Raw genomic sequence first — 17,844 nt, 5'->3', positions numbered from 1 at the left:
ACTTTAGCAAGTGTCTAATTGCCACCATGGCTCATGTGATTGAAATGCTTTCCTATTTCTTAAGGGTTGCAATGTGCTTTTATGTTTACATGACTCAATTAACTACGTATGAGCTTAGGGCTTGCATATTGCACTTGCTTGCGCATGGCACGGTTGGTTTCATAAGTGTTCAGAGTTTGCAATATTAAAATATGTCTCAATTGTAGAGGGCATTGGAGTCTATACGTGGTTTATAATCCACGTGTCAAAAGAGTGGATCGACTACCTAGCGATCGAGGTGCCATCATGTACCTTGACTCATTGGAATGCAGGGATGCCATGGAGTGTCTACGAACTGTGAAGAGGTACCTTCAACCCTATACACATCCACATAGCATGCATTATTGTCATGGATGAATATTTTCTCTAATATGTCTGCATGCCAGGGCCATCAACGCCTTGTCAAAGCGATGTCTAGACCCAGAGAGCTTCAAGACATTATCTGCCATTGATGAGATGAAGCTGATCCATATAAAGGTATTGCAACTAGAGCGTGGCATAAATCTCTTTTGCATAAAGCTCGCTAACATTGTTTGTTGCTTTACTTTTCGCTAACCCATTGTCTTATGGTTTCATTTGCAGGCCCCCCGTCAAACAAATGCGATTGATTGTGGGTTTTATGTGATGGCATTCATGAAGGCCTTTATTGACGGTGGTGTGGTGGGGAAGCCAACAAGGAACTGGGTATGCATAACTTTTACTTTTTATAGATATTTTTGTTTGGATTTGTAGCTTGCCTTGCTTAGTTGCATTAGCCTTTGCTCATTGCAGTTAAGGAGGACATGGTTCGATAGTACGTATGTAGCCAAGATCAGAGAGGACCTTCACAAGTGGTCTCTTGATGTGCTTGCAAAGTGATGTCTATTGTGATGGATAATTATGCTAGGTTTGACATTGCCCACCTTGCCATTGCCTCCCTCTTGTGGCCTGGACTTACAGTAAAAATGTGTATCTATGGAACATCTGGATAAAAATGATTTATTTGGTTTTTGATAGTATAAACATTTTCATTGGATCATGGATCATTGCTCAATTATAAAATTGTAATTAATTTTAGTGTTAAGTAGTAACTAGTAATAATAGTCTATTGGTTTTAGTGTGATTTGGTAGCAATAGTGTAGTTACACTAGGTTGTAATTTGTATTAATTCAATAATTACTAGTTTTTGGTAATAATTTAGCAATAGTCGTTTCAACCTTTAAGAGTCGTTGCTCCTTGAATGGGCAGCAGTGCTATTTGTTGTTGCCTTAGGCAAGGAAGACTGCGGTTTTGTGGTTGTGAATTGACACTAGCGCATAGGGTGGGATAAAGAAAGAAGTTGGACAAAACACTATATCTTGCCTTGAATGTCCACAATCAGTGGGTGCATGGGTCACTTCATAAGGAGCCATGACACTTCATAGGGTGCACAATTTTGGATGTGATGTAAGCACACACATATATCAAGTGAGAACTGATAATAAACCCTTCATGACAAAGAACTATATGCAATTATATGTATGTGGATTACTTGAACTAGGGTGGGCACCATCCCAAATGTGGTGGAGCCATAATCACCGCATAATTAAAATCATGAGTGTGTCAAGCACAAAGTTGGTTCCTAAATGCAAAAATCATACTTGTTGCCATGGATTGCCAATGAAAGGGTTCTATATTGTTATTAAGGAAGGGCTTAATGACCCCCAAAAATCGATTTGAGTTAAACACAAGTTAAAAAACTTAATATTGTGCTATGAAATATAAATACAAGTGTAGTTAACATACAACGTTCATTCTTTATGGACAAGGAAAAAAATGTAGTTAGGGTTGCCAAAATCCAAAAGGAGTTAAAATAATTTGTTGATTCAAGTATGGGTTAATAGCATAAAAACATGGTTGAGTTTAACCAAATAACTTTACTTTTTTTAAAACATGATTGAAATCATTGTTGGAAAATGAAAATAAATGATTAAATAATTAAAATGAGTGTTGTGAAAACAACCCAAAAACAAGCTAATTTAAATACAATATTTATCATGTGAGCCCCTAAAAGAACTAAAGCCATGCTTAATATTACATCATGCAACATGTTATTATAGTAAAGAATATTCAAGCAATCCAATAGTGAATCTTGAAAATTAGGGTGCATTGCAATAGAGGCCAAAGTATGGCATATCATTGTTGTTGACTTAATTAAACTATGCCTATGGAATGCACATATAATCAATTATTAGTATGCATTTTAAGTACTACAAAGTGCAAGTCCATAAATTAAAATTTGTCATTTTATAATGAACAATGAAATATCTCGTGTGTTGCAACATGTGGATGTAAGGATAGCATCAATGAATCAAAAAGATGAAAATGGACATTAATTTGATGAGAATGATTACAAACTTCTATATCATGCATAATGATGATCATTTTTGGAGCATATTTCCACTAGAATCTTAAGCATGAGTGTTGATTTATATTTGAAGCATATATGCCACAATTGTACCGTGCTAACTTTGTTGGTAATTCAATTTATCTTCTATTGTACCGTGCTAACTTTGTTGGTAATTCAATTTATCTTCTATTGTAACTCAAGCAACGTGATGTTGGGGAAAATAATGTTGACATTCAATTATTTAAATAGAGCCCATACATTGGTTGAGCCAACATCGAAAGATTTGGTGTTTGATGCAATATGTATCAATTGGCTCCCTGGTTGTTGAAACTTTACCACAATCTATGGTAGGTATTGTATTTTACATTATATATGCTACAAATGGGTTATTTCCTTCATAAGGTATTGTATTTTACATTATGTATGCTACGAATGGGTTGTTTCCTTCATAACTCAAGGATAAAACTCCTGCATGACTTCCTTATCCACTACTTTTGTGCCTTCCATGGCAATATGTGAAGCTAACATGAAATAACCAATTTAGACTCCTTATTTATTTCTACTAATGGGGATTATAGAGTTTGCAACCTCATTTGGAACTACTGGTACATTCCTATATGCAAGTAAACAATGCTAATAAAAACTATTATTGCACCTCAATTCTTGGGGTGATTCAACTAGGTAACTAGACACCAAGTTGCACGCCATATTATCCTTTGTTGGTTCTATACAAAGAAGGCTTGGGTTCCATACACAGGTACACATTGCTATGATTGTTTTGATCTTAAGAACTACCTTTCATGTGTTTCAATGAGGTTGGTAGTGATCAATGTCCCATGTGGTCGTGGATGAAGGTTCCATCGCATGGGCGTGATTAGGTATTCACATCCTTGTCCAATCTCATGCAATGTCCAATAGAATTGCAATTTTTGGGGTGATTCAACTAGGTAACTACTATGTACACAGACAAACAGCTCAATTTGCTAACTAAAGAGGATGTCTAATAGTAGCTAGCATTTTCTCTTTTCAACTCAAATATTTACACTACAAAATCGAAAACCTAATCTAGGATGAAGTTGCAAGCTTGATATTTTCAGGCCCATTAAGGGGTGCCAATCAAGAACTAAGAACTTGCCCGAAATCTTTACATAAGGGTTAACTATGCATCCTAAACTTGGCCACCCCCTTGCTTTGAAGCGCTTTCAAGCATGTCCACATTCAACACCCACGACATCGTATTTACTCTTACTTGCCGTATCCATGCTTGGTAACTACAAGTAGGCAACAAGATTAGCATGCATGTTGACTACAGTGCCTCGCCCACCCTAGACGAAACACATGCCATGCCGAAAATTATGTGTTGTTCTATTCATTATACACGAGTCATAAAAACAAAATATGCGATGAATTAGGCAATGTAAGAGTATGATCCACATAGCAAGGTTTACTCAAAAGCCTATACAACATGCGTATCAAGTACTATGCAAATTCCAAAGAGAGTCTTGCACTGCATCATCCTCGAGGGTGTGTTGCTCATGAGTACAATACCAACATCCTGAGTCTAGAAGCCAACACATGTGTCACCACTGACCCATTGGGAAATGAGAGAGTGAACTGGCGCTCCTCATTCTCACCGCTGTATGCACAATCAGAAATAGTGCAGATGCCCCTGTAACTCTCGTCATAGAGGCGCACCATCCTGCCAATCAAGATAGACATCGCTGTATGTGGTACGTACCGTAAGGTAAGGGGAAGCAATGCATGGCAAGTGTGACATGAAAAAACAACCGAAGGGTCCACCAAGAATGTTTTGGTGCAGCAGTGAGGACAATATATGCGTGGTTTTGCATTGAATCTAACGCGGCCCCTTCCTCGTTGATGCTTGCGTCTCAATACACCTGTGGTGTGGGGATGCTTCGGTTGCGAGGAGGATCCGCATTCCTCGTCTGGTCGAGGATAGTCACTCTTGCCATGTCCCAAGCATGTCTGTGTGACATTTGCCTGGACTTGATAGATCCCACCCTTCGTAGGCATATCAATCTCATGTGGGGCAAACATGCGAACAAGAGACTCCCTTGCACTTTGCAATTGGCGCATACAAACTTCCCTCTGTGTTGAGGTATAGGAAGAAACCTCAACCTCAATGCGTTTGAGGAGCCCTCTGAAGTCCTCAATAGAGGACACAAGATCCTCTTTCTGCACACATCCATCGGTGCATGGTCTCTCTAATACTAGATTTTCATCACCATAAGGACTAAGCGGTGTGCCATCAAAGGCCCGTGCACTGTCGATGATGGGTAGAACCTCATGAAGGTGAGGAAAATAGCTCCTCAAGATGAGCCGCAAGCCATAGAGATGTTTACAATCTGCAACCCAATCAGCACAATCACAATAGTTTGCTTGCACACTTACATTATACCATTTGTCTTGTTGTGTTGCACTTGCCATTTTGAAGAGCATGGTTCCCTCATGAATGACTTGAAGAGACAAGGGATCGACCTTGAACCGCTCGAGTATCCTCTCCCCTGCTGCCAATCTAGCTGTGTGGCTCTTGCTCGACCCATAGACTTTGAAGCGCCTAGAGTCAACTGCGAGAAAATAGTCCCTTTCAAGAACATAATGTATCACACCAAAATGATAAACAACATTCCAACTCAAAATCAAGCACATTACCTATCTCTTGCTTTTGTTTGAAGAACTCAAGTGCGGTTCCACCCATTCTCGATCCTGATGATGAGTTGCCAACAAGGGCGTGCAATAGATCCAATATAGACCTGTTGATCTTGGCATCAAGTAGAGTGTACTTGATGTACTGCCATAGTCTCTCAATTAGATTGGTGGTGTCAACATTACCATGCGGAAACATGCGACCAAACTTGGGCCATCTTGTACGCCATATACAATCTCTTCCACACCATCCATTTTTAATGTATCGTACCACGTTTGGATGAGAGGAGTAGCGGTGCAATAGCTGTTGAAACAGCTCGTCAAATTGCAATTCTGTTGGACATTGCATGAGATTGGACAAGGACGCGAATACCTGATCACGCTCATCCGATGGAACCTTCATCCACGAGCACATGGGACATTAATCACTACCAAGCTCATTGAAACACATGAAAGGTAGTTCTTAAGATCAAAACAATCATAGCAATGTGTACCTGTGGGAGAAGATTCTCAACCCAAGCCTTCTTTGTATGGAACCAACAAAGAATAATATGGCATGCAACTTGGTGTCTAGTGCCATCGAGATAGTTGGAGGTCCAGCAATGAGGATCATCGAAGACAACCTTTGAGAGTGCCTCCAACTCTTGTTGAGACTTATCGATGACAAGTGCCGAAGGGCGAATGTCCCCCATTCTAGAGAGAACTATTTTCATTGTGATCTCCAAAGCGATGACCTCTTGGTTCAACCCATTGTCACATGTGCACAACATAAACCAAATAGGAATGCCCATTCCATGTTGGTTTGGTAGAACCGTTGCATAGAGAGGAAGGCCAAACACATTGGTCTTAAACGTGCTATCAATCGCCCAGGCACTGTTCTTCGAGAACCTCTTGCTCATTTCTAGCATCCATTCATCTTGGACAACCAATATGAATGGTCTATCCTTGTCCTCTTTTGCATGTGGATTATATGGTTGGCAATATAGCACCTAAAGGACCCAATATTAATTTATCAAATAGATGTACTAATCACTATAACATATAAATATCGACAGAAATATGACAAGTACCTTGTTTTGGTCTCGTAGACGAATTGCTTCCAAGTACATCGCCGTCCAATCATCCTTAGAAAGTTTGCCTGCAATATACCAATAGCATTGATGCTCAAGGTAGCACAAGACCATTGAACAATAACTTAAAAGATGAGAACATACCTTCATTTCGCATTTGGTAAGATAGTGTTTGCACCTCTTTTGGAATCATGAAGAACCTATACGTTACACGATCTAATGGAGAGGCATTTTTGAAATGAAATTGCTCTTTTGTCAAGCTCATCTTGGCGACGTGGCGGCATGTCCCCACATCAAATAGATCGTCCTTGCAGCAATCAACTACGCATGGATGCACTGGCAAGTGATACAAATCACTGCGAGAACCGGGTGTATGGCCCTCGTGTAGAGCATGTACTCGTAGAGTAACCTTGTGGAAACCATCTTTATACTCGATTTGCACCTTGAATGGGCAACCACATTTCTTCGAGGTTCTCAATCTGCGAATTTGGGAGCCTTTGTGAGTTGCGCTGCCACCACGATGACATGCATATTCCACTATTGTCTTCCCTAAACCATGCGTTTTGGTTGAGCGAACCTTGACTAGCCTGGCTTTGTGTTGAACCATGATCTCTTGAAGTTGGCACTCCACAAGAGATATGTCTGAGGTAAGCTCCAAGATAGGTACTTTTCCGTCAAACCCATGGGGCTTTGTGGATGCCTTGCAAGTACAAGCACCGATCAGCTCTTTCACATAAGCGAGAGGGATGCCATGCTTTCTCATATCCATACACCAATTGGATTTGATGGAGTCCACTGTGGCATTAATGCTTGCGTGAGCACCTGTAATCCTATTTATGTGATTTGCAAGGAAAATACTCTCCCATTCCTCTATACATGCAATGTGCAATGATGGCTCCGATTTAAGAGCTAGCACAACTTGTCCATCATCGTTTCTTCCCATGCAAAGACTTTCTTTGATCCTTCTCCACTTCTTCAGGTCTAATAGCTCCCTTTTGTCGTATTGCTTGAGCACCCCCAAAGTGATGGCTTTTTCTCCGTTCAAATCACTTATCATCAATCCATAGCTCTCCCTGTCGAATGAGAAGTACTTTGGTGAGATGAAATTAAATGCGCTTTGTGCAATGCCGCTGCTTTCTTGTATTGTTGAATCATTGCCTTTCGCAAAGAAGTCAATCATCTCAACCGCATCACTTGCTGATTCATCCGATGTTTCTTCATCGGTATCGACTTCCTCAAACTCAGGATCACTCTCCATAATCCACCGTCGTTGATTATATGTTCACTTTAATATGAAGCACGTGGTATAATTCTGCATGCAAAAGGTAACATACATTTTTTACACATTTACACATTAGCAACAGAATAAAGATCAATATGTAATGACAAATCAGAATACATCTGTCAACATACAATAACAAATCAATATAGACAATGGTGTTGAAGGAGGGCAGTACGATTCTGAAAAGAAACATTCATTTTTCTGCCTTCCACCTAAGATCAAATCAAACCTTCGATTCCAGCTTTTCACTTCTAACTTCATTTTCAAAGAAAGAACCAAACCAAAATTTCATTGTATTCATGAAGCGACTACAAAAACAAGATACCTGTGACTATTAACAAACTAGTGACCAACATCAATGGCTTTTCAAACTTTGAGATCGAATACAACGTATATCGTTGGCCTGCAGAGTATCTCTGGGGAAGCATTTTCGCATAATACAGAGACGTTTTTCAACCGACAGCTTTGCGCGGGTCTGTGGCGAAAAGGTGGCCAGGTTTACTGTTCTGGCTGGGTTTACTTTTGGTCCAGTTTCAAAATCCCCACTCCCCACGCGCGCCCATATCTTGTGTGACTTCCTGCCATCACCCCTGAGGCGTGGACCATATTTTCGCCGGCGCTCCATTACTCCCATCACGCAATGCCCCATGCATGCCGGGCGAATATATCGGGCCCCATCCACGTGCAGGTTGGCCTGTCAAATCGACGGAAGGCCACCCTTTTCCGGCGGGCCGGCCTCGTCCCCCCCCCCGCCGAACCGGGTTTCCAATATGGCGCCGGGTTTACTTTTTAGGCGGGGTTTACTTTCTTGGCGGGGTTCAGGATCTGGGCCGGGTTTACCCTGGGCGAAAAAGTAGGGGCCCAGATCCCCCCCGCGATCCACAGGCCCCCCTCGCCGTCGATCCCAACTCTCGGGACCCCGTGGCACATAGTCCTGAGGCGCCACCACCTTTGGCACATTCTCTCTTTCTCTCTCTCTCTCTCTCTCTCTCAAGTAATCTAATAAATAAACTAAAATAAATAAACTATCTAAGAGGGAGATAACCTAATCCTAAACTAACCCCAAACTAATAACACAAGAAACTTACTAACTGTAAACAAACCTACTAACTTACTAATCAATCATTTAAATAGACAACAATTTAAACAATACAAACCTCACACACACACACACACACACACACAAAAACTTAATCATCAATCAATGATTTTTTGATCAATTTAAAGAAAATAAATAAAACATTAAAATAACTAATAACATAAGAAAGTTACTAACCGTAAATAAACCTACTAACTTACTAATCAATTATTTAAATAGATAACAATTTAAACAATACAAACCTCTCTCTCTCTCTCTCTAGAGCTCTCTCACTGACTTAATCAGTGAATCAATAATTTAAACAATTTAAAGCAAACTATCTAACTAAACTAACTAACTAACTAATAGATAAATCTATAAATAAAAGATTAAAATATGTATATCCCTAAACTATATCTATAATATATAAATAAAACATTAAAATAACTAATCTAATATAATCTAATCAATCAATAAACCAAAACAAAAAATTAAACTAACCCAACTAACCATTCGTGATAATATAGACAAACCAAACTATCTAAAGAAGAGAGAGAGAGAGAAAGGTTTGTAAGTTAGTGAGTTAGTAAGTTAATTTAGGGTTTTAGGATTAGGCTAGCTCCCTCTTAGATAGTTTAGATTAGCTAGCTAACCTAATCCTAAAACCCTAAATTAACTTACTAACTCACTAACTTACAAACCTTTCTCTCTCTCTCCCCCTTGGATCACTTGCATCGGGACCCAAGAGAGATCACTTGCATTAGGACCCTTGGATAACTTGTGTTTGGACCCAAGAGGAATCACTTGCTTGCGAACTCCGAACCTCCCTCTCTGCCTGCGTACCTTGCTTGCATGCCCTGTGTGCCTACTTGAGATTAAATCCTAACCCAAGAAGAGAGTGCGTCTCATTGTGCTTAGCTGACATTGATGATAGAGAAAGAGAGAGAGAGAGAGAGATATTGCTGATGAGAGAGAGAGAGAGAGAGAGAGAGAGAGAGAGAGATATGTATATATCCTGACGCTGCGCTACTGCTGGTGACCTTGTTGATGCTAACGTTGTTGCTGTTGACATTACTGATGCTACTGCTGGTACTAACACAGATGGTTGACGCTGCATTGATACTGACACTGCTGCTGCCGAGGCTGTTGATGTTGCTGCTGATGCTGCTGCGTTGTTGCTGACGCCGTTGATACTGCTGATGTTGATGCAAATGTTGATGTTGATGCTGGCGCTGACATTGATGCTTGATGTTGACGTGCTGGACGTCGTTGATGCTGATGCCGTTGATGCTGCCAATGCTGATGTGTTGACGCCCTGACGTGTTGACAGCTTATCACCTGACGCCCTGACATGCCTTCGGGCCTACAATGCTCACAAAGCAAACGAAAGACAGAGAGTGCAGTGGTGACGCCTAATGCAGGTAGATGATGCAAGCACGATACACATAGATAGATTGATGTAGGCATGAGAGTCTTACTTGCTGTTGTGCCTGGTGTTGTGCTGCCTTCGATCGAGAGCGGGAACAGGAGTAGTGGAAAGAGAGAGAGAGAGAGAGAGAGAGAGAGAGAGAGAGAGAGAGGAGGAGGAGGAGGAGGATGACTTCCCAATAATAGGCACAACTTTCCAAGACTTCCCAATCATAAGCAATCAATAAGGTCCTTGCTTCAGTTTGGGAGGTAGGTTTGGAAATTGGGTGCTCCTTGGTGCTTCCGAACCTGTAGCTCAAATAATCAAGTAGTATAGATAATCATATAGTATATATTATAGATGCCAATTGTTGAAATCAATTAACTATGCAGTGAGTATAGTGTCTTCTCTAGGTAGGCACTTCATTTTGAATTCTACATACATTGAAGTACACTCTTCCTTACATTTAGCTTTGGTGTATACTCAACTCTTGAGAGATCATTCATTGGCATGACCTTAATTGACAATACAATTTGCTAAATTGCTTTTCTTATTTTTAGTACCTTCATGTTGACTTGAATCACCCCTCTACACATTTAACTCATATTAATCCATAGGTGCATACTAGACAAAGAGGAAGTATGAGAAAGAGAAAGTGTGGAAGAGTGTTTCATGTGTACATGTGTGTGTGTGTGTGTTTACACCCCAAAAATTAATTGCACTTTGAGCTAATGTTCACAAAAAAACATTTTTGGTTGTAGATACAAAAACCTTTAACTCATATATTCTAAGGGACTTTTGAATCGAAAAACATGTATTTACCATTGTTATGACCAAAAAATTTGTAAACTTCAAGGATTTAAACATTCTTGTTCAAATTTTAAGTGTTCTTGAAAATTTTGTAATCCATTTAGCATTAAATCTCATTTTTTTGTGGACGTTGCTTCGAACCCATCAATCAGTCATGGGGGATAGTAGTTGCTCATAGACAAGGAGAGGAGGACGAATCTTAATAAATTTTCCCAAAAGTAGGTGGCATAGTGCAATTCCTATACATGATTGTCATATGGATTGACCATTCAGAAAATTTAAAAGTGCAATCTTTGCACAGGATTGTCATATGAAAGAAGCAATGGCCACCAACAAATCATTGTGATATGATACTTGTAGAAGGTTGTCATATGAAAAAAGCAATGGCCACCAACAAATCATTGTGATATGATACTTGTAGAAGGTTGTCATATGAAAGAAGCAGTGGCCACCAACAAATCATTGTGATATGAAAGAAGCAATGGCCACAAACAAATCATTGTGATATGATGCTTGTAGAGGTTGTCGTATGATCGATTGATGTCCACCAATAAATTGTTGCAATGCAAATCCTTGTACAAGATTGAAGCAGTGGGTGATTGCAATGCATTTCTATAGAAGGATGTCATATGAATGTCCACTATAAATCTTTGGAAAATTGTATAGTGTCAACATGTGAGCAAGCAATGGCCATCGATAAATCTTTATAACATGCATGCTATTCGTTATTTTTATTTTGACACAAATATGTATGGATGCACTCAGATGTGCTTCATGCCAAGGCTAACTTTGCAAAACAAAGATACATACACAACAGAAACCTTGGGTGGGCTTAGAACTTGACTCTTTTAAGAAGTCTAAGGGCAACTTTAAAAACATGACGCTTTTCTTCAACTTCTTACAAAGCTTACTAAAGCACAATGCTTTTATATAAGCTTGTTTAGTATAGTGGCTACGACTTCCATTACAATCTTACTAAAGAGAGCTTAAGTTTTGTGACTGACCAAAATATTAGTCGTCAGAATGATGCAAATATTTACATTTATTTTAATACATATTGTCATTGCATTAGGAAAAGAAAAAAGGGAGCTTTAGTTTTGGGGTGCACTCCTTTACCAATAGTGACTAAGTTGTAGTTATCCATATGGCCTTAAGGGTGATCACCCTGATCACATTCCAAAGGCTAAATGATTCCACATCAAGCTTCCCCTTTGTAACCAAATAGTGCCGAATTCATCCTGAGATTGACATTAAGGCCTGCACTGTGTGCAATCTTGGATGGACCGGCGCAGTGCATCGGCAAATCTTTGCAATGGCTGCAAAGTAAAAGTCTTGACAATTCCAAATCGTGTGAACAAGGCCATCATATGAGCAAGCAAGCAAAATACTAACTAGGCTATGAATAAAGATCCTTGATGAGAGGATGGGTAAAAATGAGAGTAACGTGGGAGTCCGAGAGGCCACAACCCACGATAGTGCGGGGGTTCACATCGCGTGCTTTATGATTCGGGGTCTCTGCTCTCTCGGGAGCCTGTCCGGAAAGGAGCCCCAATACAGTCCCCTCTCCCCCCCCCGACGCGCTTCAATATGAGGACCTGCTCCTCTTCGCACCACTGGGTTTCCGCACTGCCTTCCTCTAATTCTTCTGCACGCAATTGCGCGCTCTCCTTTGCCCTTCCTGCATCGTCGCCTTCCTCACCTTCATCTCGTGCCTCCTCTTCTTCTGCCGCTTCTTGTTCTTTTTCTTCTTCTTCTTCTTCTTCTTCTGGTTTCGTCGCAGGTACTTCCAAGCTGTCTGCATTTCGGCGGGTTTTTCCTGCTCCTCTCTTCCGAAGATCAGCTTCTGCATCTGCTGTTACTGCCATGGCCGAGCCTGTTGAGGTGCTTGTGAAAGCAGCTGTGGGGGAGCCTGAGAAGATTGGCGACTGTAAGTTGAGAGAGAGAGAGAGAGAGAGAGAGAGAGAGAGAGAGAGAGAGAGAGAGAGAGAGAGAGAGAGAGAGAGAGAGAGAGTCGTTCTGACAACTCCATCCGAATGAATCAATGGTGCAGGCCCCTTCTCCCAAAGGGTTCTTCTGCACCTCGAAGAGAAAGGCGTGCCCTACAACGCCAAATACGTGGACCTCGTCAATAAACCCGACTGGTGATTTTATTGCCTTCTCACTTCATAATCTCAACAGATGCTGGTTTTTAAGAGGTTTTTCTGGGGGCAGTTTTCCTTATATTCTGGTTTTGAAACAGGTTTCTCGAAATCAACCCTGAAGGGAAGGTGCCTGTTATCAATCATGAAGGAAAGTGGGTTCCTGACTCAGACGTGATCACCCAGATTATCGAAGAGAAGTACCCGGAGCCTGCTCTTAAAACCCCTGAGGAGAAGGCTGCCGTGTAAGCTCTTTCCGCCGTGCCAGCTTTTTGTGACTTATTTATGTAACACAGTGGAGTACACGAGTACACATCGAAGTTATTCACATAGGTTGATATTGATCGGCTGCATTATTACACATTCAACAGGACCCTTATTGATCGGCTGCATCATCACACATTCCACAGGATCCTTATTTTGGGCAGTATAGTGACCTCTTGTTGTGCATTTATCTGTTGTGCATTTATCTGTACATGCATACGTAGATCTTCATTTTCGTTTCTGTGTGCGCTGTATATGTAGAGAGTCTCCTGAATTGACCAGATTGTTAATTGCAGCATTGCTTTGTATTTGTAGATGCTCAAAGCCTCTTTTGCAGATATGATTGCTGTACAATGTTCAGGTTTTATGTTGTAATGAATTTTCAGGGTATCTGCTTATCCAAACCAGAGTTGCTGGACCAGTGATTCTTGTGAGCTCACTTTTGTCATGGCTCATCATAGAAAATGATGGTGGAGGGCTTTTCTGTTGTGAACTAGTGGAATAATTAGTGGGGTGGTCGACTGTGGCAATGTTGGGCAATGTCAAATTTGTCTTTGAGCTTATCTAGGCCTCACTTTGCCTTCTATTCTGATAGTAAATTGTTGTCTTCCTGATTTGGTGTTGTTAGTCTATCAAAGCTGTAGGTGAGCTAATCTAGGACTTACTGCTTGCTGTGCTATTATTAAATGGTTTTTTCTGATTTCGGGTTATGCATGCCAGAGGCTCCAAGATCTTTCCTTGCTTTGTTAAGTTTTTGAAGAGCAAAGACCCAAGTGATGGTACAGAGCAAGCGTTGGTTGCAGAGTTGCAAGCTTTAGATGACCACTTGAAAGTACATGTAAGTTTTATCTGGCTGAATGCTTGTCTGAGATCTCATGATTTTATGTATCTGTTCTTTTAATGGTAGGCTTGAGCCTGCACCCTTTGTCCGTTTTCTATGAAGGGGTTTCTTGCATAGAAGCTAATCTATGCTGCTACTGTGATGTAGGGGCCTTTTATTCATGGGGAGAAGGTTACAGCTGCTGATCTGAGTTTGGCACCTAAGCTATTTCATCTGAAGATTGCTTTGGGGCATTACAAAAAATGGTCCATTCCTGAGAATTTGACCCACGTCAAAAGCTACATGGAGGTGATGAGTATTCGTGTTTTGCTCAGTTGTCATCAAGGTCTTGCTGCTTGTAGGTTAAGTTTTAGTGTGCTTTGTTTGAATAGAGTGGGAAATGAGATTTAAGCTGGACTTGCTAAGTAATACATAGGGTATCTCTTGGGATGCCCTCAGTGCAGTGTGATGAAATGTCACCCCTGGCCATGATAAGTTTCAAGCTTGAGCTGCAAGGCTGGAAATGGATGCTCTTTCATGTAGATCAGTCGGGTTGGCTCCACAATTTAGGCTGTCTGATCGTACATAGTCTGTTTCTTCTGTTGGGATCATGCATTTAATTTTATCCTGGCCATTTTCTGATTTTGACATGCAATTGTTCTAGGGTTTGATAACTTTGTTATCGTGATTTATCTGACCTTTGCTATTCTTTTCCTCAGGCTCTTCATACTCGAGAGTCCTTTGCAAAAACCAAGCCTGCTGAAGAACATGTGGTGTTAGGCTGGCAAAAACATGTTTCTTGAAGAGGGATTTCACCTGTCTCTGCCCCTTGTCATTTGGACATGTCTGGAAGCTCCAAGGGGTTGGCTCACAGTCTTTAGAAGTAGGTTGCGTTGCACTTTACAGTGTAAGGCAGTGATGGCCTAATAATTCTTGTCAGGGATTGTGGGACTTAAAAGGCCACTGCATCATGATGCAATGATAATGTTTTAGAAACGTCCCTATAGAGGATTGGAAGTATTTGCTTTCTTCCATAGTTTGTAAGCAGAGCCCAAAACTAATAAATGTACTGTAAAACAAGTATTTAATGTTATGACGTGCTGCGGGAACTTAAAAGTTGTGTTCTGGTTGGTTCATATATTATTTAATTTGGGTGGTTGCCTAACTTATCTTAATACTGCTGCATATCAGAATGTGCTGCCCATTGGAGTAAAGCTAAGACTGTTTTAACATAATTTGAACTGCCCAGATTCAACATGTACCAGGGATTGCTATTATTTGGATGCTGAATTACTGGTTTACTATACATCCATGCCTAAACACTTATGGCTGGACATTCTCAATTTTAAGAGTTATAGGTTCCTACTGCACTTTGTAAATGCTTCAGAGATTTAACATCCATGCCTAAACACTTTTTGCTGGACATTCTCAATTTTAAGAGTTATAGGTTCCTACTGCACTCTGTAAATGCTTCAGAGATTTAATTATTCTGTAAGGTTAAAAGGCACGTGAACTTTGGAGGATAAACCCGTGGCAGGTTGCAGACCTCCCAAGTGACCGTGAATTGTTAAGAGGTAATGATGAAGCTCTGCCTAGCTTAGGTTGAACAAGGTGAATTATAGTGTCCATTTGAGCCCTGGATTGTCTTAATTTCCCAACGGCATCAATGAGATGCAGAATGAGGCAATGGCTAAGGCCGAAGTTGGTACGAAGTATACTTATTATGGATGTACAAGTCGGCATAAAAAAGGGATTATAGATTAGAAAAAAGGTTGTTATTAAAGAGTCTGAAGAATTCATCCATATAAAATGACGAACATATCCAAGTTTTACACAGTTGACCACATTCGATAGATTCAAATTGAGCCAACTATATATTTTTTGAAACGGTTGTGCTCCCCCAAGCATGTTATCGTGCCAGGACATGACATGAAGTGCTATTTTGTCACCAGACAAAACCCAGGCAAATGAATTGGCTAATACTTTTGAAGCAATTTAGATGACCATCCAATAGTCTAAGCAAATCCTCTGCACTGCTAAAAGCTTTGTATTCACATGCAGTAATCAATTTACAAGGCCCTAACTTATGCTTGTGCAACATAGGGCTATATCTTGCTCTCTTACTCATTGACAGATCAAAGTTGGACCCATGCTTAAGGTTCGATATCTACAAGAGGTATATCAACATAACGATGGAGTATGTTATCAAGTGAGTGGAAGATATAGAGAGGACAACAACAAGCAACTGCCCTTTCTGTACTACTTAGGAATAAAACTGCAGATTTAGTCTGAGATTGGCAATCATTTCAGATAGGGACTATTTTTAGAGGATGAACGTTGGCCCAATTAATGTGAAAATTAGTGTATTAACTCCTAACATTCCTCTCTAGAGGGTTTGATAGTGTAACAGTAAGCTATAGAAAATAAATGTCACATTCATGACGATGTTGACATAATATGTGGCTAATAATATGTGGTTCTTCTAACTCAAAACAAACATGGAACATCCTAAACCCATGGAAACTAAAAGATGGTTCTTCTAACTCATAACAAACATGGAACATCCTAAACCCATGGAAACTAAAAGAGGAAGCATGGGTTTACAAAATGTCAAGAGAGTTGCTAGTTACAACATATCCGGAAGACCTGTGGAATTTCGGGAGACCAGACCACCTTGAAGAGTACTAGAAGTGTCTAAAGCTGATTAGAGTGTATAGGCAGGAGTATCCTTTTATACCTAGACAATGATGGGATATGAGGAAAGGCCTCAAAAGGCAAGGGTGATCTTTTGCAAGTTGTGTACCATCGTGGATGGCTAGATGTCTATTCAGAGAGAAAGAAATTCCACTCAGTTTTGACGTTTCATGAAAAAGATTGTTCAAATGGGACGAGAGTGGAAAGAGGGCGGCGAGGACAATTATGAAAAAATATACGATCATGAACTTTGTCACCTCGACAATTTTCTAATTCATTAAAATAATCACTTAATTTGTGCAGTGTCTGCTCGCAAAAAATGTCCACTTGGTGAATGTTGCAAACATTTTGTAGTGCAAATGCATCTTCTACACATCATGGGGGTGGTGGCGCAGTTGGCTAGCGCGTAGGTCTCATAGCTTCGAGTTATCCTGAGGTCGAGAGTTCGAGCCTCTCTCACCCCATCTCATATTTTGATGACGAGCATTGTGTTTTTTATAATCTTTTGATTGCTTTGCTAATCAACGAGAACAGTGGCTGAAAATTTGAATATCTTGTATTTCCTGGTCTCTTCAGTCGTTAGCTTTCCTTGTGTACATAAATTGTCTCGCAAATTCTTGTGGGGAAGTGCCGAGCTCAAACTCCTAAAAAATACTTAAAATTTGAAGCAATGACATAGAGAGCGTTGCCAAATAGTCTATTTAATGAGCAAGTACGAGACGGTCTTGGCTCTCCAGACTCCCACCATCCATGGTTTCTAAGAAATACAAAACAAAAAGTGAGAAAATTGGAAAGTTGAAAGGAGTATCAAATTTCAAGATAAGGGAGATTGTGTATTTGGTCTAATTGATGAGCTTAAAGTTAGTGTGGAAGGTAGTTTGTAATTTGTCAATAGTGTCATTATTCAGAATACGGATTCCATTGATAATTTGAGGGTTTCCATTGGAATTCAAAGACAAACCTATCTACTTTGGAAATCTTACTTGAATGCACTCACTTTTATTAGTTGCTAGTAAGGCCTTGTAGGTGAGCTTCTCAACAATGGAATTAAGAGGCAAGCTTTCAAACCATTTTTATCCAAGATTCCCAAGCAAAGTTGAATGTATAATGACATAATTAAAAAAAGTCCCAATGGCAAAGGGAAACATATGCATATAACCAATCTTTTACTCTTAACCACTCTTTTAATGCTGCATTATGGTCATA

The 17,844-nt window shown here is 40.2% G+C and overlaps 2 protein-coding genes and 1 non-coding gene across 3 annotated transcripts; 2 read left to right on the top strand and 1 right to left on the bottom strand.

Annotated features, from left to right (window-relative positions):
• Positions 1-3,940: 3,940 nt before the first annotated feature.
• LOC148018144 (uncharacterized) lies at positions 3,941-7,252 on the bottom strand. The gene is made up of 5 exons (XM_087661551.1): positions 6,289-7,252; positions 6,145-6,212; positions 5,569-6,063; positions 5,081-5,471; positions 3,941-4,995 (listed from the first exon to the last, which is right to left on the bottom strand). The coding sequence occupies exons 1-5, from the start codon at positions 7,199-7,201 to the stop codon at positions 3,941-3,943; spliced, it is 2,922 nt and encodes a 973-aa protein (XP_087517677.1). The 5' UTR covers positions 7,202-7,252.
• A 4,973-nt stretch (positions 7,253-12,225) lies between these two features.
• Positions 12,226-15,060, top strand: LOC148018143 (putative glutathione S-transferase DHAR1, cytosolic). The gene is made up of 6 exons (XM_087661714.1): positions 12,226-12,649; positions 12,773-12,863; positions 12,962-13,105; positions 13,845-13,962; positions 14,113-14,253; positions 14,664-15,060. The coding sequence occupies exons 1-6, from the start codon at positions 12,310-12,312 to the stop codon at positions 14,745-14,747; spliced, it is 918 nt and encodes a 305-aa protein (XP_087517840.1). The 5' UTR covers positions 12,226-12,309; the 3' UTR covers positions 14,748-15,060.
• A 1,958-nt stretch (positions 15,061-17,018) lies between these two features.
• Positions 17,019-17,102, top strand: TRNAM-CAU (transfer RNA methionine (anticodon CAU)). The gene is given in 2 exon segments: positions 17,019-17,056; positions 17,067-17,102. It is a non-coding gene; the product is annotated as a tRNA-Met (tRNA).
• Positions 17,103-17,844: the final 742 nt, after the last annotated feature.

This window comes from Lygodium microphyllum, chromosome 21 (assembly GCF_053477565.2).
Source record: "Lygodium microphyllum isolate KBCC chromosome 21, Lygodium_microphyllum_v1.1.10, whole genome shotgun sequence".
Taxonomy (NCBI): domain Eukaryota; kingdom Viridiplantae; phylum Streptophyta; class Polypodiopsida; order Schizaeales; family Lygodiaceae; genus Lygodium; species Lygodium microphyllum.
The sequence above is the reverse complement of the archived record's forward strand: the minus strand, read 5'-3'. Positions and strand labels throughout refer to the sequence as shown.

Coding starts and splice junctions, on each gene's coding strand:
- LOC148018144 (XM_087661551.1), bottom strand. CDS start 7,201: ATGATAAGTGATTTGAACGGAGAAAAAGCCATCACTTTGGGGGTGCTC. Junction 6,213..6,288: donor TTACCAAATGCGAAATGAAG/GTATGTTCTCAT, acceptor GGTATATTGCAG/GCAAACTTTCTAAGGATGAT. Junction 6,064..6,144: donor GTCTACGAGACCAAAACAAG/GTACTTGTCATA, acceptor TGGGTCCTTTAG/GTGCTATATTGCCAACCATA.
- LOC148018143 (XM_087661714.1), top strand. CDS start 12,310: ATGAGGACCTGCTCCTCTTCGCACCACTGGGTTTCCGCACTGCCTTCC. Junction 12,650..12,772: donor GCCTGAGAAGATTGGCGACT/GTAAGTTGAGAG, acceptor TCAATGGTGCAG/GCCCCTTCTCCCAAAGGGTT. Junction 13,106..13,844: donor CCTGAGGAGAAGGCTGCCGT/GTAAGCTCTTTC, acceptor TATGCATGCCAG/AGGCTCCAAGATCTTTCCTT.